The 22104-nt window shown below is 39.7% G+C and overlaps 3 protein-coding genes across 3 annotated transcripts; 2 read left to right on the top strand and 1 right to left on the bottom strand.

The window, feature by feature from the left end:
- Positions 1-3842: 3842 nt before the first annotated feature.
- Positions 3843-9025, top strand: tgfa (transforming growth factor, alpha). The gene is made up of 6 exons (XM_071912687.1): positions 3843-3971; positions 5032-5201; positions 6700-6812; positions 8054-8203; positions 8503-8612; positions 9000-9025. Exons 1-6 carry the CDS (start codon positions 3929-3931, stop codon positions 9023-9025), a joined length of 612 nt encoding a protein of 203 aa, XP_071768788.1. The 5' UTR covers positions 3843-3928.
- Positions 9026-15297: 6272 nt separating this feature from the next.
- On the bottom strand, positions 15298-17963 carry hdhd3 (haloacid dehalogenase-like hydrolase domain containing 3). Its single transcript, XM_071912702.2, has 3 exons — positions 17675-17963; positions 16263-16597; positions 15298-16052 (listed from the first exon to the last, which is right to left on the bottom strand). Exons 1-3 carry the CDS (start codon positions 17691-17693, stop codon positions 15657-15659), a joined length of 750 nt encoding a protein of 249 aa, XP_071768803.2. The 5' UTR covers positions 17694-17963; the 3' UTR covers positions 15298-15656.
- A 206-nt stretch (positions 17964-18169) lies between these two features.
- trub2 (TruB pseudouridine (psi) synthase family member 2) lies at positions 18170-21649 on the top strand. Its single transcript, XM_071912693.2, has 8 exons — positions 18170-18363; positions 18601-18732; positions 19575-19649; positions 19744-19805; positions 19925-20006; positions 20445-20517; positions 20771-20907; positions 21039-21649. Exons 1-8 carry the CDS (start codon positions 18246-18248, stop codon positions 21365-21367), a joined length of 1008 nt encoding a protein of 335 aa, XP_071768794.1. The 5' UTR covers positions 18170-18245; the 3' UTR covers positions 21368-21649.
- Positions 21650-22104: the final 455 nt, after the last annotated feature.

Genomic DNA, 22104 nt, shown 5'->3' with positions numbered 1-22104 from the left:
AAAATAAAAGGCATGTTATATATTGCACCAATGATTTACTCAGGCTAAACTGTGTGAAGATATAAGCGCCCACGTGTGGTAAGATTAAATGTCATGCTCTCTGGAAAGAACAACAACATATGCACAGGCCCAGTGGTTAGTCAGGTTGCCTTTCAACCTGACAACCGTGTTCAAGCTGTGTTGGCAAGCATCCACCCTGCTCAACTGTCCCTGGGAAAGACAGTGAAGCTCCAGGGGTCTTGACCTCTGACCTACCTAGAGGGGGAGCAGGTGAAAAGACAATTTCTCTATTGGGATAAATTATGTAATTTTTTATATAGCACTTTAAAAAACAAAGTTAGCCTACAAAGTGCTTCACAACCCAGAGGGAACAAAAATGACCAAATAACATAAATCAATAAAAAAGACAGAACAATGAAGAAAAACCGTAAACAATAGTCCCAGCCACAGGAATACGACAAATAGGAAAAACTAATAATACAGACAAGGCAACGTGGATAAAATGAGAGAAAGCTAATTAATGAATACAATGAATAGAAGTGAAGGTGCACCAGTGTTGGAGGTATTTTTGGTTTTGGTTCCACATCTGCTTAGGTTCCAGTTCTGGTTCTACTGCAGGTTGCAGTGAAAAAAAAATGCTGTTCTTTGGGTACTTCATCAATAAAAACATTAATTCTAAACATTGTGACTTTGTGTTTTAGAGAGAAAGTTGGCCAACTTGTACTGTTACTTAAATTTACTATTTTCATTCATATTATTTTATATTAATATCACGTGTCAACTCTCAAGTTTATTTCCATTTACATAAAAATGCATTGGAATTCTTGATCACGAGCCTCACGTCATTCAGGCAAAAAACACATAAGAGACAGGGTAAAAAGAACAAGGACACATAAGAAGCAAGATAAAAAAAACCATTGTCATCAAGGTAATAATAATAATCGTCATTATTATTATTATTATTATTAGCCTATTGTAATTATGATATCCATCAGCACACTAACTGTCCCTGTCCTGCAGATGGTGCTGGTTTGAAGTGTTGCATAGTGCCATTCTCTGCCTGCTACTCATGCTCTGTTCTGTTCATGTTCATCTTGCTTCCACCCAGATGGAAAACAGCATCCTACCCTAGAGCAGTGGTTCTCAACGTGATGTCCGGGGACCACCAGGGGTCCTTGAGGGGGTTCCAGAGGGTCCCCAGCAAATTGATGAATTGTTAAACTTCACCATTATTTCATTTACAAGAAGTTAACACAATTAGAGAATGTAGAAGAATGAGTGTTTTGATCATAGTTTCACTGAACTATTAGGACTATTAGGATCTACACCTGTCGGATGAAGAGTCACAGATAATCAGTCGCAGTAGTTGTGAAGTTACCATGTCATGGTCACTTTGGAAAGCTTTGGGTGCAACCAAAGCTTTCCACTGCTGCTCTTTTCTTCCAGCAGTATACCAGGTGCAAGCCTTGCTTGCACATGCTAAAAGTCAACAAATCTCTAAATTCATGAACTGGTAAATTTATCACATGGCCAACTTAGCAAGTGGGTGCTTGTTTAGGCTGGAAATGTCAGGGCCAATGGCAAATCCAATTAAACAGTTTAATCATTTTCTCTTATAGTGAATGCAGTTGATCACTTTTTGAGAACCACAACTCACAAAGTTAATGCCCAAGAGTTTGCAGAAACAGTAATGGTCATTTGTTGCCACCTAGTGGTTGAATCAGATTCACTGCAGACAGACTAGTGACAGACTCCTTTACCATCACTTGTCAGTGTTAACCACTGAGCCACCGTGCCGCCCGTATTGCGTTCATCTTGAAAAAGAAAATTCTCCAGATTTTCTTGTGATGAAGAGATCTTTTGTAGTTATAATGAGAACTTTTCTCTGTGTTGAGAAAAGGATCAAAAGAAGCTGGTTTCTGATTTAGCTTCTCTTTCAGAAGTGAACGGGAAAAATTAAAGGACAATAGAGTATTGGTTCCAGCCTGGCCCGATACAGTTTTCTATCTCAAATCAGGGGCCAATAATGGTGCTGCGAACAATCTGACAGAGGCTTTTTTTCGCCAATCTGTGCTGTCCAATCTGCACCATGGATTGATTCAATTCAATTCAATTCAATTCAATTCAATTCAATTCAATTCAGCTCAACTCAACTCAATGCCGTTCAATTCAGCTCAGCTCAACTCAACTCAACTCAACTTCAGTTCAATTCAATTCAGTTCAGTTCAGTTCAGTTCAGTTCAGTTCAATTCAGTTCAATTCAATTCAATTCAATTCAGTTCAGTTCAGTTCAGTTCAGTTCAGTTCAGTTCAATTCAGTTCAGTTCAATTCAATTCAATTCAGTTCAGTTCAGTTCAGTTCAGTTCAGTTCAGTTCAGTTCAATTCAATTCAATTCAGTTCAATTCAATTCAATTCAATCCAATTCAATTCAATTCAGTTCAGTTCAGTTCAGTTCAGTTCAGTTTAGTTCAATTCAGTTCAGTTCAGTTCAGTTCAGTTCAGTTCAATTCAATTCAATCCAATTCAATTCAATCCAATTCAATTCAATTCAGTTCAGTTCAATTCAATTCAATTCAATCCAATTCAATTCAATCCAATTCAATTCAATTCAGTTCAATTCAATTCAATTCAATTCAATTCAATCCAATTCAATTCAATCCAATTCAATTCAATTCAATTCAATTCAGTTCAGTTCAGTTCAATTCAATTCAGTTCAATTCAATTCAGTTCAATTCAATTCAATTCAATCCAATTCAATTCAATTCAATTCAGTTCAGTTCAGTTCAGTTCAGTTTAGTTCAATTCAGTTCAGTTCAGTTCAGTTCAGTTCAGTTCAATTCAATTCAATCCAATTCAATTCAGTTCAGTTCAGTTCAATTCAATTCAATCCAATTCAATTCAATCCAATTCAATTCAGTTCAGTTCAGTTCAATTCAATTCAATTCAATTCAATCCAATTCAATTCAATTCAGTTCAGTTCAATTCAGTTCAATTCAATTCAGTTCAATCCAATTCAATTCAATTCAGTTCAGTTCAATTCAGCTCAACTCAACTCAATTCAATTCAGTTCAATTCAATCCAATCCAATTCAATTCAATTCAGTTCAGTTTAGTTCAATTCATTTCATTTCATTTCATTTCAGTTCAGTTCAGTTTAGTTCAATTCATTTCATTTCAGTTCAGTTCAGTTCAGTTCAATTCATTTCATTTCATTTCAGTTCAGTTCAGTTCAATTCAATCCAATTCAATTCAATTCAATTCAGCTCAACTCAACTCAACTAAACTCAGTTCAACTCAACTCAACTCAATTCCACTCCACTCAGTTCAATTCAATTCAATTCAATTCAGTTCAGTTAAATTCAATGTGCTTTATTGACAGTAGTACAATTTAGTAGCCTATATATTGCCTATAATGATAACATTAGTAATGATGATGATAATGATACAACGTCTAATAAACTTAAAAAAAACAATGAGTGTATCTCTCTGTCTCCCCCCCTTCTCTCTCTCTCTCTCTGTCTCTCTGTCTCTCTCTCTCTCTCTCTCTCTCTCTCTAATTGGTCTGCTTCAGTGCTGCTCTGGACGGTGCGCTGAGAGGATTACATGTGTTTCCCAATTGATCAAGAGTAAAGTTTAGCGTGGGATATCCTGTGGAAAACCTTGCGCTTTTCGCTGAGAGAAGTCGAGGTCCATTACTTTTCTTTTTTATTCCATCTAATTGACTTGAATTGTCGGGCGAGCGAATGCTTGTAGCACTTGACATTGGTTGACAAGTCCATGTTGTGATCGGATTAAATGTTTTCTCCTCTGATCGCCGTTGCCCATCGTGCCGCCTACATGAGTAACGTTAGTGTTTGTGGTTTCCCAACACACGCCCGCATTTCGGAGAATTTCCTGTGAAGTTGTTAGTTTCAGCCGCACTTCGTCATGATGAGTCGGATTTTCTGGGATGCAATTTTTCTCATAAGTGGTGAGTGATTTGTAAAGACAAATATCTCTTAAAATCTCATCCAGACTCTTGTCATTCTGTGTTTAATGGTTAGATAAACAAATTGTGCTAAATATGAGATGCCTAGGGTTACTTTCTTGTTCGTATTATGTTTTTTTTTAGGCCTATTTAACATTCATTCATTGCATCTCTATATCCCATTTGTCCCTTGCAATGACACGTTTATATTGTGGACCCTTCCCTAACGAAAAGCCACTATAATATTCTTATAGGGGCCTGTAGTGTGTCTGTGGTATTCAATGGTGAGTTAATATTGACCATATTGTACGTCACTGTGATCCTTATATTGTGCCTGTGGTAGTGCGTCTATGATATTTTGCATCTGTGGTGTTACTTCTTTTCTTTTGCTAAGTATTTTGGTATTAGTACTTTTTTTTTTTTTAAGCCAAGAAGCTGTCTTTACATTTCTGCCTATATGATTGCAGGCTAGAGTGGTTGTGATAGTGTGTCTGCTGTATTTCTAGTGCTTTGGTCTCATCCTTGTAGTAGATACCCTGTTACTTCTGATGGGTACCAGTCACTCAGGGAAGTTCCCTCAAAAAGCGTCAATATCACACTCAAGATAGGCCACAGATGGGCAGATTGCTGGTACCAGCTACACCTCATAACTCAGGTTGTAGCCTGCAGTGTTCATCATATCATGTTTGACACCTGGTCTTCACTAAAAAAACAAAACAAAATCACAATAACATACCTATAATATTCCGACAGGGACTTGTAGTGTGTCTGTGGTACTCAACGGTGAGTTTGTAGTGACCTTGTTGTAGGCCTACTTTATCTTTTTTCCTTTCCATGGTATCACTATAATATTCCTATAAGGACTTATGATGTGTCTGTGCTGCTCAATGGTGAGTTTATTGCATTTTATGGTATTTTATCTGTCATATTCCTAGAGGGATTTGTAGTTTTTCCTATTTTGTGTCCTTACAGAATTTATTATAGGATTTCTATAGTTCATTAGCAATGTCAGGACCATATCACTCTGTTTATTTAACACGGCTGTTTATTTTTCTCTCTACAGGCTCCCTCTTCACATTTGGAGCGGGGCAGGGAAATTCAATTATTGATACCAGCACTCCCATCGATACAAACTCGACTAGTGCGTCTAACACCACCGCAACCGCCTCTACAGCAACCACCAGCGCCAGCACCACTACCACAACCATCACAATGACCAACAGCATCCCTCCAGTTAAAAGTGAGTCACAGCACTGCTGTAAAGCCGTCTCCAGAGGACATTGACTGTATTCAGATGAAAAGTGCTAGAAGTTATCATTGCAGCCCCAGATCCTCTCTCACCGCACTGGTTCTTAAGAATTGAAAGCTTCTCTTGTGAAATGTGACTCATCCATTGAGCTGCACTCCACAAACAGATGCAGACAGTATGGTGCACACTGATAATTGATCCTCTTAGCATGATGACTGCGGGAAGCAACTGTGGTAAACTAAAGATAATGAGCGGTATATTCAGCGACTCACAAGCTGCACCTACAATATTGAATCACTATCTGAAAGGCACCATACATGCCCTAATGGCTGATTTCCGTCTGAGTGTTATCCTCCTCCGACTGCCAAAATCACATGGGAAGGGAGAGGGGCTGGTAGGCAGATGCCTCAGGGACAACGGAGGGCTTTTACAGAGTCTGAAAGAAGGAGACAATACATGTAGGCTGGAATCCAAAAGCCCATTTACCGTTGGAATGAGTGTGTGACGAAGGCTGTAATGCAGCTATCTGTCTGGCTGCTCACCCTCCTTCCCACCCTGAATGCTACATTGTGACATCTGTTTCGGCTCCTTGAGGAAACAAACATCGACTTTTGTTCGGGTCAGCTATGTCGGAATGCTTCTGACTGTACAGCTTACGTGCTAGAAATTTGCTATTTTGTCTGGGAGTTAATTTAATCAGATATTTTTGTCCCATCATTTTGTAGCCATGGTGTTTTAACAGAGTGAAAACTGAGACACTGGCTGCCAGAAAGGGTTTAATTTCTGTCAGAGAACTACGGTTCCTGCAGGGATGTGCTCTTTCCTGAGTTCTAATGGGGTTGATGGACAGACTTTTTTGTTTGCCATGCCTCACTGGGACTTTTCTTTGACTCCTTGAATACAACACGCCATAATGCAAAACTGTCCCTCGCAGGGACAACGCTGCATGTAAGCAACCACAAATCCACACACAAGTGGTAACAAAAGGCCTCAGTCATGTCCTGTTGGTGGCGTGGCGTGGGTGTCAGCTTTGGGATTTAGTTCATGTTATTTCAGGTCTCTACAGGCTTAGGCTATTTTTAGATTTATGATGTTCACCTGTGTAATTTTGTGTATGCCTATTGTGTAAGTTAATTTGGGGTAGAAGTTTATGCATTGGATGACATTTATAGGTAGACAGTTCACATAAGTTATGTTTAAGTAGTTCCAAAAGTGTAATTTATGACCTCATGTTGATTCTCTGCTTAATTAAAAAGTATACTATAATTTTAAGTATTGTGCATAAATATTAATAGATGCTACCTTTTCCCCTACCCTTGAATAGAATCAGCACGCCCACTTAAAGGATTTAATTTGTATTGGTTTCAATGGAGAATTTTAGTGACCCATGGTGCAAAAAAAAGCAATAGTACTGTCCTGGGCTGTCCAAAACCTGTGGCTCTCTGAAAATACCTATAATGTTTCTCTTATCACCTCATAGAGTTTGTGGCAGCGGCTGTTCGGTCTCATTTTGATGACTGTCCAGACTCCCACAGCCATTTCTGTTTCCATGGGACTTGTCGCTTCCTGATATTAGAGGAGACTCCTGCATGTGTGTAAGTGGATACTTTCTTAAATATAAAATGCAAACATTATTACGTTCTCTTTGTCTGACAGTCTCTCTGTCACTCACCACAAACAAGAGCAGGTGTTGTTTCAAATCATTGTCCAGTACAGCTGAAAATACTCTCAAAATTAAAGCTGATAGTCAGTCTGCCTCAAACCCCATGGTAATCGCATGTTTTCACATGCACTAAAAAGGAGCATGCCCCACTCCCATCTTTGAGTTAAAAAGTCGGTAATGTAGGTGGGAACGAAACAATGCCGTCCTCAGTGAAATCTTAAAATCCAACTTAACTTAAACTAACAGGCAACCAGTACAGGGCCTAAACTGGGGTTAAATGGCTAAAATTGATAAGAGCTGATATGGTCTCTACGTTTGGCAGCGGTCAGCATTCTGGACAAGCTACAGACGTGAGAGGGACTTTTGAGTGACGCAGGAGTAAAGGGAGTTGCAGCAATCCAAGCGAGAGGAAATGCATGAATCACCTTCTCCAAATCAGCTGAGGATAGGCTAGATGTTTCATTTTCAAAATGTTTCTCTGCTGCACAACAAAATGTCCTTCAGCCTGGAGCCTCTACCTGTCCTCTCCACACTTTAATTTGTCCCAAGCCCAGGTGTCAAGTTCGCAGAAAAAGTTAATTTAGTAAGTGGAGTTTCAGGTAACAGCTGATCTTCAGCTTTGAAAATAATACTTCCACAAAATGCAAATCAGCTTAAGAGTGAACTTCAATGTTAACATTGACAGAGCAAGATAACTTGAGTGCACTAATTTATGAGCACCTGTGGCTTAAAGAGAGGACATTTTGACTGATTCCCGTAGCTCTCTGACAGCTGTTAATACCAAAATACTGCTGTTTACTTTGACTTTAATTGTTGTCAGTTGACTTTCAGAATTCCTGTTGCAGGTACAAGGCTGAATACAAATACTTTTTTTTTTTTATCCTTTTGTTCTCCACTGGACAATACAGTATATTCATGGGGCTTTTAGTTTTCCAGATCCTGCTAGTGGCAAAGCACACTCTTGAATTTGTCGAATTATAGCATTTCTCAAATCCATTACATCAGAGCGATTAGAATAAAAAAAATATTAATACCAAAAATTGCTGAAGGACTCAGGGCTTCACCTGCCAGCCAATAATACTATGATCTGAGGCACCGTTTAGGCCCCTGTGAACCATCATTTTCCTTATAATCCCCTAAATTTGATGTCTTTTTTTCCCCTCCGTGTGGCAGGTGTCATCCAGGCTTTGTTGGGATGAGATGTGAGCATGCAGACCTGCTCGCTGTAGTAGCAACTAATCACAGACAGCAGACAGTCGCCACGGTGCTGGTGCTGTGTGTGGTTGGTTGTGTGCTGTTCATGCTGTTCTGCACGCTTCTACAGTAAGTAACATGCGTGGTGATCTGGTGTCTTATAATGTTTTTCTACAACAAAAATCACAAATCCATTTATGAGTCACAGCCTCTCAATCTTGTGCATCATGAAGCAATCCCATTAAGTTCATGGCCGATTAACTGTACAGTTTGTGGATTTCAAACACATAGCATTATAAAACCATTATATTTTTTGTAATCTTTTTTTAAGATTACAATAGAAACGAAGCGATACGCTTAGTGCCAGAGAGATTTTTAGAAACTCATTCCAGTACTCTCTCATCTTGAATCCGCCCTTCCTCTCCTAGTTGTTGGTGGAGGCGGGACTGTCACAGACGGAGCCATGCGCTCCACTACGTCCCAGAGAAATCCAGCAGCATGCTGAAGGGGGGAGCATCCTGCTGTCATTCTGAAAGTGGTAATTTCTTTGTTTCAGTACATTTTTATGTTCAAGAAGTGCATTTCTATGGTCAGGTTTGTATGAATTTTGAAGCTGTAGGGGGATGTAATTAACTTCATCAACAGGTAATAATGAACTGGTGCTTAAATCTGATTGTTTTTGATATAAAACTAGTCAATTACCTTCTCATGAATTTCCCTGGCAAACCTTGTTCATGATTAATGAAGTCTAATGAGAAAAATAATATTAAGATATTAGTAAGATGAGTAAAATACGGTTTCTACAGTGTTCTGTCTTATCCAGCAGTGATATACTATGGGTCTATTCAAAGGTTAAGCAAAACATGGACAAATGTTGCCATACACTTAGTACTCTCCCTTCCCATAAGTTTTCTATATCTTCTAGAAAAAGAGCATGGCCCATGTTTCTAGCCCCATACATCATTTTCTGGTGAATCTGATATCATTGCCATTTCTGCTGTATCCATTCATCCCTTCACAATCTCATGTGCTATTGGCTTGTATTGATGTGCCATAGATGGCCTTTCTAATTTGACAGCTGTTTGGCATGTGAGCTAAGGAACCAATACTGAACCATTACAAGTTGGATCATTTCTTGAAGTTTTAAAATAGTAGTTTAAATAGTTTTCAGATTAAGCATTTAACGCTGGCAGATGGCGTCTCTGTCCTTGTTGACTGTATCATTCTAATAGTCAAATTCCAGTTGTTGTGGTTGCAAAACATTATTAACATAGACAATAAAGAACTCATGATCCTTATTAAAAACTTGATAAAAACTTTTTGTAATTCCCCTTTTAGTGGTTTGAGAAGACAGCTGACTGGAACATGAGCTGTGTTAGCATCATGGGCTGCTAGTTTCCCTCATCCGTCCAGTCCTCCTCCTCAAACCAGATCGCAGCCAAAATGATATTCTGATGTTTGGAAGAAGCAGACGCAGCCGGAGGCGAAGAAGCATTGTCGTCAGTGTGGCCAAGGTAGGCCTACTTGATGTGGGAAGTGAAATGTCCCATGACATTTCTTTCCACTGACTGGGACTTTTGGACTGCAGGAACCTCGGAACACTGTTACTTCACTGTTTCGTTCTGAGCAAATATAAGCACAGCAGCTGTGAACGCAAACTCTTTGGAGCTCTGAGGATGAGGCGAGCTGCTGCCAAATCCTATACGGGCCGGGCTCAGTGTGTCCTGCTTACTGTTTATGGCTGGCCTAGAGGACATGAGAGACGAAGATGTACAAGGACACTAAACATCCTGAGCGGATGCTGAATAGGAAAGACATATAATTTATTTTGGGCTGTGGGACAATCATGTTTCATTTCAAGTCAGAGGACCCCAATTCCTATTTTTGTCTTTTAAATATCTTGCACACTTTCAGCAGAACTGAACAAGCACTGAAGACATTTTTAAGAAGTTATGGTGGGGAAAACTGATGCTTTAAATGAGTTTTAGTGTCTGTTTTTAAGCAAGGAACTCACTTCACCTGACAAAATGGGGAATTGTTAACTGGATTGACTTCTAATGGATGAAGAGCCATTGATATGCTCGGACTTTCCCATCAGTATTTGTACATGAAGCTTGCAAGTGAGGTTATGAGATTGGTGAAAAGGTTTCCAACATGTTTTTGTTGTACATAAGCTTCTCCAAAGCATCTTTGGGGAAGCTCTCTGGGGAAAGATCATGTGGGTATTATTTCAAATGATTTGGTGACTCCAGTATTGCTACTGAAGCTAAAATATTAGTCCGCTTTGTTATTTTTTTATTCCTGAACTGTACTTGAACATGCTTATGCATCAGAGGTTTATGATTTGCAAGCTATAACTGTACAGACACATGGACATCTTGGGTGGCAACAGAAAAAAAAAAAGCATCTATTTTTTATGACCACATTATTCTATGGTACTTTTGTAATGTTGCACTTTCCTGCAAGCTTGCTCACCTTTCATAAAAACTGCACTTACTGTACAATTTAGTCACTTGTAGTAGCCTACACTTGAAAAGCGTCCACATATGAGAGATGCCAAATACACTCAACTCTAACAATGCCTGAATGAGCACCGAGGGGGAGAGGCACGCGGTTTGTTTCACAACTAGTACACATCCACCTATGCATGCATACACTTAAATCACAGCTTGTATTTTTAAAGAAACATCAACACAACATTTGAATGGTTGCACAAAAAAAAAAACGCTTTTATCTCAAGAGTCGTGTTATACCGCTGCCCTTGACTGTTTTGAAAGTAAACGCTTTTTAAGAGAGAAAAGCCTCTGAAGGCCAGTTTAAAACAAAGTCTTTAAATCTTTTAGACAATATTAGGAAATAATTGGTGAAGGAATACTAAATAACAAGGACTACAAACTGACTTAGATAAGAGTGTGTGTGTGTGTGCTTTGTGAATGGAAGAAGTGTGATTAAAATTACAAAACAATGTTCAGGATATGGCAACTTCCACTATGTAATGAATGTGATGTTATTTACATGCCAAAAGATGGTATCCTAAGGGGATGTTACACTTAACAGGTTATTTTCTTTGTTTATAGTATCTTGTTATGATATTGGCATTGCAGATTATGTTGTAATGTAAAATCACTGTGTAAATATCAAAAAGACACTGAAACGTTCTGTACGATGTAATCTGGAAAAAGGATGCAAGTCGCAATGAGCCATAGCAGTGAGTGTGTGTCTGATCTCACTGTTGATCTTCTCATGGACTAAAAGCCCTTTAGTTTTCCAGATCCATGTATCAGGTTTGTTTTTGGAAGGCCTCTAATCTCTGCATTTGTTTGTTTTTCAATGAAGAATTAAATATGCAAGTGTCTTGTCTTTATATATATATTTTTTTTTTTTCTTGCAATGCTCATATACCTTTTTTATCTGCTGATCTAGCCGTCACTTGAGTCCTTAAGAGATGCAACACTTGCCCTTATTCAATCCATTGCGTGATCTTCTTTTCACGTTTGAAGCGCTTTCCTTGTGCCTCTTCAAATACCCTGATTCTCTGAGACTCTGCCCATCTATTTTCCTCTTCCACTGAATATTTCAAGACGCAGAAATGCAAACATAAAACCCTGGACCCCAGGCACAATTGAACAAAGAGCCCAACTCTTGAGTGCTTTTATAGCTGAAGGAAAGGTTTCAGCCATCTTCTGCATGGACAGTTATTTATTTATTTGTCTGTCAGGTCCCTTTTTAAGGTTTTTGCGTGTAGTTTTTTATCTGCGACTTCAGTTCACAGAAACTCTACCTGTTCTTGTGAAAACATTTGTTCACCGTATACGACTGAGCCACATTCAATCTTTTTTTTTCCAATTGCATGTCATTGGCTTGACATGTCTCATCATGTACTGTATCTCTTCTGCTCTTCCCTTTCGCTCTCTCCATGAGGAGCTTCATTTTGTTTCCCAATCCTATTATGTTTGCAATTGGATTTCTGTGGAGCTCTTTAGAGCCGTCTGGCTGAGCTACTAAAGCCAGCTTTGAATAAAGCAGCTCTTCTGCATGCTTCCCTAAAGATACACAATAGCCTTAGCATGTGAAGGAGAGCAAGGGAAACACATTAAATGAACTGAAAACAAGGTAAATAAAAAGGAAATTGAGACTAACTAACAACTGGGTATAATTCACATTTTATGGAACAAAACGGAAGGCTGTTTTGTGAGCTTCAGGAGATTCTCTTGCTACTCTTTAAATCTGACTTGGACAAGTGTCAATCCCTATTCCCCCATAAGAGGCTGGAGCTCTGCTTTGAATTGCAATGCTTTGTGCCATTCTGTTCTTTCTCCTTCACCCCCTCTCCTGGCCCTTTTGATCCCCATCCCAACATTCCCAGTATCTGTCTCTGACCAGATGGTTTGAAATAAGAGTATTTGGGTATTAAGGTTAAGCAATCCTGCCTACTCCCCTGCCTCGTTCTTCTCACCCGCTAATGTCGGCACTGAAACAAATCATTTGGAATGATGAAAGCTCAGTAGCTGCGATTATTTACAAGTCCAGGTCCAGGTCCAACAGCCTCTAATGCTGAGAGCAGTCCCATAATGCATGTTCTTGTTCTCACTAAAGAAACATGATGGTGTTAGATGGTAAACAACCTTTTCTCCACCACTTGATTTTGAATCATGCAATTCCCCCCCCCCCCCCCCCCCCCCCCCTTTCCTCTGTAACTAATTAAAATACAAACGTTCATTTAATGCCAAACAAGAATTAGCAGCTTCTAAGCAGTAATGCACTGCCATGTGCTCATGAGGGGCATCGTGCTTTGGTTCTCACACTGACACACTGTTAATTGTGGCCCAAATAGAAGATATTCTGGAAGCAGAGCCAAGGAAAACAAGATGGACTTCACTGACATGATGTGAATAGAAGCACCACCCATCCAGGAAACGTACACTGGTTCCTGCCCTTAGGGTCGGTTCCCAGTCTGGCCCCAGTCATGTGCAGTTTTTTTTTTCTTTTCTACCCTGAGCGTGATAATAACTACACTTCTGATGGACTCCTCCTGCATGGCATAGTTTAAGCATGAGTGGATCAAAATCAATTGCTGGTCTCTTTGTCTTCTTCAAAAAAGAAAATAGGCATGTAAACATAGAAGAACATGCATTTTTGTTATTTTTTATAAATATAGATAGATATTTATTAATATTGCACTAAGACTGTTCTCAGAGTCTTGAAACTGATTTTAACAATTATGTTCCAATTCTATTTGCTAACTTTTTGTAGTTCCTGTGCCAATAATAATTGTCTCATACATTTGAAAGAAGTATTGTGTCGTTGACTGTCAGCTTTTGATATAACAGGCCTTTTTTGGCCTCAATGTTAAACCATAAGCAGCAAGTCAAACGCTGCAGCCAATTTAAAATGTCCACTTGTTAGGACTACTAGTGAATTAGAGGTTGTGTATATACACTGTGGTCTCTGATCCCTTTAAAGACAACCATCACTATTAAGTGTGTGATTCAGTCACTAGGCTCATATTAGCTTTTAAGATTCTCTGCCAAGCCTTAATTTCAGCCTCTCGTGTCTCATTACTGTTTAATGGGATTTCAGTTAATTCTACTGTACAGTGGTACAGACCTCTGAGACCTGGGACAGTGCCACAGTGCTGAATCATAACACTCCTATCACTATACTGCTCAAACTGCAAAAGCTCAGATCAATGGCGGCATTCACACACACAAGAAACACATTTGCAAAAATTCCATACAAAATATTTTACACATGGTGGAGGGTTAGGGTGTTTAAAATTTGTGACTTCTATGGTTTGAAAAAACACCCATAATCAAAACAAGGCAATCTATACATTTGCCTCATATGCATTGTAATGTGAAATCCTGAAATCATTGTAATGAAATCCATACTAGTTAGCAGTACAGAAGTCACAATAAGAGTTGTTCAATATAATGTCAAAGTATTTTCAACCCTGCAACCAAGACCCATCTGTTACCTTGGAGAATTAAACTGTGCTGGTCTGTTTGGTATCATTTCAACACTGGCTCCTGAACATATCACACTGTTTGAAGTCCATCACCTGCTTACTAGATGTTTACAATGCTAAATTCCTTGCAGGCCTTGACACAGTCAACCCTTTTATTTATTATTAATAGCACCTTGGACACAGGCATGTTTCTGTTATAAACATGCTGTGGTCCAACAGATCCTAAAATCTAGGCTATTTGTTTTTTTTCTGCAGTAACCATGTCACCATGGAAGTAACCATGGAACTTTTTCAAAGACTTTCAAAGAAATGTATCTCTTATGAGCAGGAACAACATTAATGCAACTGGAATACCAGTTGAGTTTTCAGAGCACGGCAAGTCCGTGCTTCTTAAATTGAGCAATATCCTTTCAACAGAAGAGTGTTCAGTTTGAATCCTTTTCAACCTTACTGTGGCATCTCATACTGTAGACCAAACCATTTTAATGGGCAGCCTCAAAAGCTCAGAGTCAGTATTTGTAAAGGCTGATTCTGTCTGGACGGGCTACAGCATCTTCAACCATTAGTGTTGGAGCTCAATACCTGCCATCTCCACAATTATTTTCTGAGTGACATTTTCTCATAAATACATAGCAAACAACAGAGCTGTCTGTGTTCTCAGGATCCACTCCTGACAGGATACTGAATGTATCGTAATTGATTTGACAATGACATATTTAGAGAATATCCTGAATGGGTTACTTTAAATGGATCCATCAAGTTTCTTCAGTAAATTAAAGTTTGTTTTATTTTCCCAAACCTATTCTTCAAAGCTGATTCAGGACAGTGTTGATAGTCTGCCTACCATCAAGCTCACTGCCAGACACTTCAGCATGATCCAGGCCTTAGTTTTAATGAATGGGTTCAAGGGATGTGAAGTGATGCTTATATCACCTGAGAAGCATTTCCAACATAAGGTCAATGCTGTGCTGTTGCTCTCTGGAAAAAGTCATCCATGCATATTTCCTCTTACAATATGAACAAAGTGGGTTGCATCATTTGCCACCACAAAATAATGAAATCCCCTTTGGTTGGGCCAAAACCCCTTTATGGGTTATATATAGTGTCTCTTTTATATTGCTTTCTTTATTATTTATATTGCAATGGTGTCATTATGATACTGTTTAACTTTTAATGCAAAGTACTAAATATATTCCTATAAGGGCTATATTCGTATTAGCATTTCAGTAGTATTTTCAAATATCAACTTCTGCTCCCTGTCTCAATACATTTACTTATGTCAACAGATGAAAAAGTCAACGAGGCAGTTTCCTAAACCAGACGATAAGCAAATATTTAATAAATATTCCTCCCAAAAAGTTTGCAGGAAAAGTGCAGGGTGATTAAATATATTACCACATATCATGGGAATGATAATGAACAGAAAACAAAATTGAGCATAAGATTCTGGATATTCCTTATAAATTCCTGTCAGGATCCTTCAATCTATTGAACATATCAAGAGCGTGATAAAGTGGTTGAGTACACTCAGGTGAACATGGGGTTGGTCACATCCTAGAAACATGTAACCAGTTTGGCTGAGCGGTTTGCACTTGAGCCTGTGAATCCCTGGCATCAGTCCATGAGCTGCTGAAGCCGTGATGGAAGCTCGTCCAGGGAGCGGAGTCGATGCTCTCGAGGAACATCAGCTTGGTGATACTTGTCACGTCGGTCTAGCAGGTAGCCGTGGATGCCCATAGACCGAGAGGTGAGGTAATCGTTGACATAGTGGTCCCCGACATGAGCTACATTAGTGGCTGGTATACCACACTTCTGTAATGCCTGCTCAAAGATGTCTGGGTTGGGCTTGGCTACACCTGCTTCCTCTGATGTGATCAGAAAGCTGAAGTGAGACAGGAGGCCACAGACACGTAAAATCCCTTCTAGGCGGCTATCGAAGTTGGACACCACACCCAACTTCAGTCCCAGAGAAGAGCAACTCTCAAGGGCCTTCTGTGAGTCTGGATATACCTGAAAAGAAGGGACATAATACAATTTAAGTTGACATTTTCATAGGTACTTGTGTCCTCTATTGTAAACAATGACAATGACTATTATTTATAATTAGATTTAGAAATAAGCCTGAAACTTTGTGAGTAAAATAAAATAAGTAAAACCAAGTTTTCAAACCTGTCTGGGACAAAAAGATACACAACTCTTCAATCACCATCTGTCATTTACCTCCCAGTTCTCTGGATTGCAGAAGTTGTGGTACAGGTTGTGAGCCAGTGTGTTTAGCAGGGCTGGTTCCTGTACCCTGCAGTGGGAGAAAGTGTCCCGCACCACCCCCATCCACCAGGCCCGTCCATCCAGGCCCTGAGCGACACCATAATTTGGGTAGCGGCTGGAATAGTGTCGATAGGCCTGGCGGAAGGCAGCATCGACCTCTGCAGGACTGAGGCTCAAGCCCATTCGCTCAGCCTCCGTACAGTACTGCTCTCCCACAGACGCTCGCACCTTCAAGAGGGTGTCTTTCACGTCCCATAGCACCCACTGCAAAGGACCGCGCATTACACCTGCACAAATACAACCACAGACAGTAGACAGCTATGGTAAATTTGTCAAAGCAACGTCTGAGAAAAAAACATCAGCTCACTCTTTACTTCATCAAACTTGTAATAACAGGGAGTACAACTTGTAATGAACTAGCTTCAAAACTTCAAAAGTTTCTGACCCTCTGAGAGTAATTTAATACTTTAAAGGTTTAGTAAAGTTTATAAATGTTATTCCTGTGGATTTACTGAACATTCACTATTCACTGCAATCAAACACAGACAGTCCTGCTGCCGGATCAGGTCAAACCAATACACAGCACCACAGAGAATGAATCGCAAAACATGGGAAAGGTGACTGTGTTGGTGTACAGGATGATTTTCTGAGGATTAGGGTACAATCTGGTTCAGCACATTTAACAGTACTACAGCAGTTAGAGTCCACAAAGTATGTCTACCATTCACTGTTATTGAAGCAGCTCCATAAACACATAACCTGTATCTGAGGAAGTGCATTTAAAAAAAAAATCACTTATTTAATTCAATCTTCATTTTCCATACCTGCCTATTTATATTCAGGGTCACGGGGGCCTGGACATTAAACAAAATGACCCCTAAATCACATGACACTCTCTGTTGACCTGAGTACCGCCCCCTAGACAACTTTTGAGAGATGGGAATCTATGATTGTGTGTTGTGTTATTTTCTGTTAAGAATAGGTTACGTTACTGTTGACCACGGTTGTAGCTACAGTCAGTGAGCCAGACGGCAGCTAGCTACAGATTATCGAGGAAGGTTAATTTTTTAAACGGTCTTGACGCTGACTACTTTCACACGTTCGTCACGGCGGTTACTTTTTAAACATTAGCCTGGTGGTGACGGTATACAGTACTTACACTGCAAACAGTCGTCACCCCTTGGCTACTGTGTACCAGATCACTCAGACAGGAAAATTTATATCTGTATCAGCTCATGTCCTCATGTCTAGCTAGGGTCAAAACGCCCCCTTTCTCTCGCGAGAGTTCGTGTGTGTTTAGCCTACGTTACAAAAATATATGTGCCGAACACTAAACTCTACCTCATTCGATATTTATGCATTACCTGTTAACCTCTTGCACATGACGGGATCAGGCTATAACTTCCAGCAGAGAGGAATATAGCGAAGCTGTCATAACGTTGCTTCCACGGCGTTAATTCGTCTGTTTATACTGGACTGCTCGGCGGCGTTCCGCATAACAAAGTCCAAGTAAAAACCAAAGTCAACAGTTGTAACGCAATGTTACGGTACACAACAAAAGAGCCACGTCTCTAGTTTAACTCAGTCTGAACTGTCATTCAACTGCACTTCAGTCCTGGCTATGAAGCAGCTCCAGTACAGCAGGCGGCAGTGTTCAAGAGATAGTCGCACAGAGAGTGCCACATTCTACGCATGCGCACAAGTCTCACGCGCAATAAACTCAGATGAAGAGAAAGCTGACCCTGACGTTAAACAACCTAACATTATTTTATATCAGTTTTGAATCTTATGTTCTGTACTTGTGTAGCATTATCAGTATGTTAACAGTATACGTTAGCTATTGTGCTGGTTAAGCTATTTAGGAGTGGAATGCCTCAAGAGATGTAGCCTAATGAGATTTACCCAGGAAAACCTAGCTGAAGTTACTCAAACACCATGGCAACTCCATCTATTCGAATGTTTCGTAGGTTAGAGGGGCTGTTTTGTGTCTATAAACCATCCGGTGTCCATTGGAAACACGTCCGAGACGGGATAGAGACAAGTCTTCTTAAAAGTGAGTCATTATTTAACAATTAATGAGCCAAGGACTTTTCACAGACAGTTGCGCAGTCAGTTTGCATCAAGTAGGGTTGACTTCAGTGAAGCACTGTGTAGCCGATGTGCAGATCAGCATTTAGATAAATCGTGCAGCTTGAACATCAGATGATGCAACACCATATTAAACCTAGCAAACCCCATGGATGATTGTTGTCCTGTTGACCTCTGTGTATCACTTTTATCACTGTACCAGGTATAAATGCGACCCCGTCGCAGCCCCTCCCTCAGGCTGTCCGGTTCTTGGCAGACCCAGGTGGGAATGAAGGAGCCAGTGAGCTCACCCTGTCTGCAGCCTCTGTGCCTGTGTTGGCCAACCATCCTCTGGGTACGTACACTTTACTGCATAGCAATGCACTGTACATCTCGTTTCTCACCATCTTATCGTTATTACCCTTCATCAACATAAGTCTCATCAGAGTCAAGATGCCCTTAAATAGTCAGTACTTTTCTCTTGTATTGTCACAGTCTGCTCTAATGTTTTCTTAACTGTAAGGATAGAGTAGATCTATTATTCAGAAGATGTTTGTCACTGCAGTGCTCCCAAACATCACAGGAGATAATTCTGTCCATAATCCGGTTACTCAGGAAACCTGGTTTTGGGTTGATGCATGTAAACGTCATAACTTGATTATAAAACTCGGGTCAGCTCATACTCCCATTCTGAGAAACCCGGTCTGACTTACTGTGATATTAAACGGGTTACTGTGGCATGAAAACATCTTACTCTATTCAGCTTTTGTTTTCATTGTCTGCACAAATTCATACAAACTCACACAGCATATGGGCACACAATGATTTCAACAAAAACATGGCAGTGAGCAGTCCTTACTATAACTATTACTATTGGGATCATCATTTCTTTCACTGTATTAGAGGTAACCTACTATTGCTCTGTCAAAGAGGGAAGACCGTAGCTGGAAGCCACACATTTTCATACTTTTTTTCCTTTTTTTTACTTCATCAACAGAAAGAACCCGAAAAAAGACCGAACCAGAGTATCGGCAATAGCCAGGTTGCTCATATCTACTGAGTTCAGAAATGCTGCATTTTGGTATCAGCTGGAAGGACTGAATGATGCCAAAGCAGGCAGCTGCTGTCTTTGTGCACCTTGCCCACTGTATTTGAATGAATACAATTATAAAACTGATTCTGTGTGTTCTGTTATAGTGAGTGGACCTGAATTCCAGCATGTTCGAGTTGGAGTAGGACATCGTCTGGATGCATTTTCTTCCGGTGTTCTAGGTGAGGTTTTACTGCAGACCGTGGAAGAAAAGGTCATGTATTTAGTATTTTGTTATGAGATCTCTCAGCATGTTCACACCTGCTTTGTCCTTAGTTCTTGGAGTTGGAAATGGAAACAAGGCTCTGAATGATCTCTACAAAACACGTGTGACAAGGGTAAATTTTAATTTACACTGTGTTCACATCAGCAGTAAAAAAACAATTAAACTATGCAGTACACAGGTTCAGTGCTTCATTTTGCCTGGATGGATTTTTATTTGTGTATTATGTTTCAGGATTACACATTGGAGGGTGAATTTGGGATTGCAACAGATGATTTCTCCCACACAGGCCGTGTTGTGGAAAGATCCACCTATGGTATGATAGTTTAACTTTTTCTGCAGCTTATGAAGATCGCTATATTTATAAATCACATTATTTATCTAATATGGCATCGTTTTTAGATAATTAAATCTGGTATGAAAGGAATCATAACAAAAGCAACTTGTTTAACTGTAATATTACTCAAATAAACCCTGTTACACTACTCAATACTGTGATGGGTAATAATATTCCCTCATAACCCTTTACTACCCCACACTGAAAGTTTTCTATTTTACAAACGCTTTAGGTCATCTTTATCCAGGGCACTAATATTTGTGCCTGTGCTTTTGCTTCAGTTTTACCTTTTGAAATGAAAGACAAATTATATATGAATCACCAGCCCCCCCCCTAAAAAAAAACAACTTTAGCTCACTGTCCCAATACTTGTGCCTTTGACTTTATCTCACCTTGAAATATTGATGTGTCCAACAGGTCACATTACACAGGACAAGCTGGAGAGAGTCTTGGCCATGTTGCAGGGAGCCAATCAAAAGGCCTTATTAACGTATGTTTACTGAACTTATCTATAACATTTCCTTAAACACAAAATAAACACTTGCTCCTCTTGTTGTTTCTCTTTACCAGACTGTTTTCCTTTTGTATTGTAAGACCCACTTGTACAGATGTGATATGACCACCCTGGAATACGACCTCCCACACACAACACATAGATACACACACTGTTCTCAGCGGAGCTATAGTGCTAAATGATGAATTATAGATGCAGGTGGATAAGACTTTTCTTTCTTTCCTTACAGGTATTCCAACGTAGACATGCGCTCACAGGAAGCCTATGAGATGGCTGTGCAAGGTTTACTGGGTCCAGAGGGGAAATCCGCTCCTGTGTTGACAGGCTTGCGTTGCATACGCTTCCAGCCACCCCACTTCACCCTGGGTAAATATCGTCAATATAAGACACTGGTACAAAGGAGATTCATGGAAAATCTCATTAACAGGTTAAACAGATCACAAGTTTGCAATAAACTTATTGACCTTCTTTGACATTCTATTCTTATGTTCTTACAGAGGTGCAGTGTCTGAATGAAACTCAAAAATATTTACGCAAAATCCTGCATGAGATAGGACTAGAGCTGCGCAGCACAGCGGCGTGTAAGGGAGTTCGCCGCACCCGGGACGGTCCCTTCACCCTGCAGGATGCCTTGACCCGTCACCACTGGACTGCTTCTGATGTCATGCGTGCCATTCAACAGTACCACTCCTCTAAAAAGAGTAAAAAAAAATGCTTCCACACACAGACCAAGGACTCAACTACACAACCGAAGGTAGAGAATAAAAAGACAGCCAGTCAACAAAGTGAAATCAATGAGGAAACAGCAGTCAATGCAATGAGCTAATTTTTTCATATACAATTTTTCTGTATCTCGTACTACTACTTCTTACATGAAATGAGCATCTGCCTGTTGAGGTTATTTTTGCTAATGTTTTCCTATATTTGTTATGCATATAGTGCAAGTTGTTTTGAATTTGTTTATCAGTATTAAATTATTTACCAAAACCTTAATATTAAAGTTATCTGTGATTATTATCCTGAACTAAATAGGACAAAATCTGTTGAAAATGTTAAAATATTACAGGTGTTGTTTGATGGTGCTGGCAGCTTAAATAACATTGATGTTTGAGCTGCATTTCAGTGTCTATGGACAGGAAGTGGAACAGCGCTTCAGTACAAAGTGGTTAGCTTTGCGCACAGAGCCTAATGTCTAATCTAATGTCTAATCTAATTGCTCCGGAATTCAAAGTATTGAAGAATCGTGGTTTGGGGTCTATGTACAATAACTAGCATTCTCAAAATAAGACTCCACACTCTTGAAGTGAGATGGTTCACACACTGTACCGCCCATCAGGGTATCAGAAACTTAAAAGGAACCACCGGCACAAAAATAACTCCTCGCTGAATGCGATAAACATTTTGTGGCATCGTTTTGGTCCACTCATTTCCAAGACAGTGGTAACGTTTAACCTACATGCATCGACTTCTTCCTGTTTAGCTGTTTCATGAACCTGTTGTTACAGGTTACAGGTTGTTACAGGTTACATCAATGGTAAGAACAGCATGATGACAATGGAACCT

Source organism: Centroberyx gerrardi, chromosome 5 (genome assembly GCF_048128805.1).
Source record: "Centroberyx gerrardi isolate f3 chromosome 5, fCenGer3.hap1.cur.20231027, whole genome shotgun sequence".
Classification (NCBI taxonomy): domain Eukaryota; kingdom Metazoa; phylum Chordata; class Actinopteri; order Beryciformes; family Berycidae; genus Centroberyx; species Centroberyx gerrardi.
The sequence above is the reverse complement of the archived record's forward strand: the minus strand, read 5'-3'. Positions and strand labels throughout refer to the sequence as shown.

Bases quoted from the DNA above. Each gene is read 5' to 3' on its own strand.
- trub2 (XM_071912693.2), top strand. From the start codon at position 18,246: ATGGCAACTCCATCTATTCGAATGTTTCGTAGGTTAGAGGGGCTGTTT. The intron at 20,518-20,770 runs GTATGTTTACTG...CTTTCCTTACAG, and splicing joins AATCAAAAGGCCTTATTAAC to GTATTCCAACGTAGACATGC. The intron at 20,908-21,038 runs GTAAATATCGTC...ATGTTCTTACAG, and splicing joins GCCACCCCACTTCACCCTGG to AGGTGCAGTGTCTGAATGAA.
- hdhd3 (XM_071912702.2), bottom strand. The intron at 16,053-16,262 runs GTAAATGACAGA...CCTTCTTTTCAG, and splicing joins GCAATCCAGAGAACTGGGAG to GTATATCCAGACTCACAGAA.
- tgfa (XM_071912687.1), top strand. From the start codon at position 3,929: ATGATGAGTCGGATTTTCTGGGATGCAATTTTTCTCATAAGTG. The intron at 5,202-6,699 runs GTTAAAAGTGAG...CACCTCATAGAG, and splicing joins TGACCAACAGCATCCCTCCA to TTTGTGGCAGCGGCTGTTCG. The intron at 8,204-8,502 runs GTAAGTAACATG...TTCCTCTCCTAG, and splicing joins CTGTTCTGCACGCTTCTACA to TTGTTGGTGGAGGCGGGACT.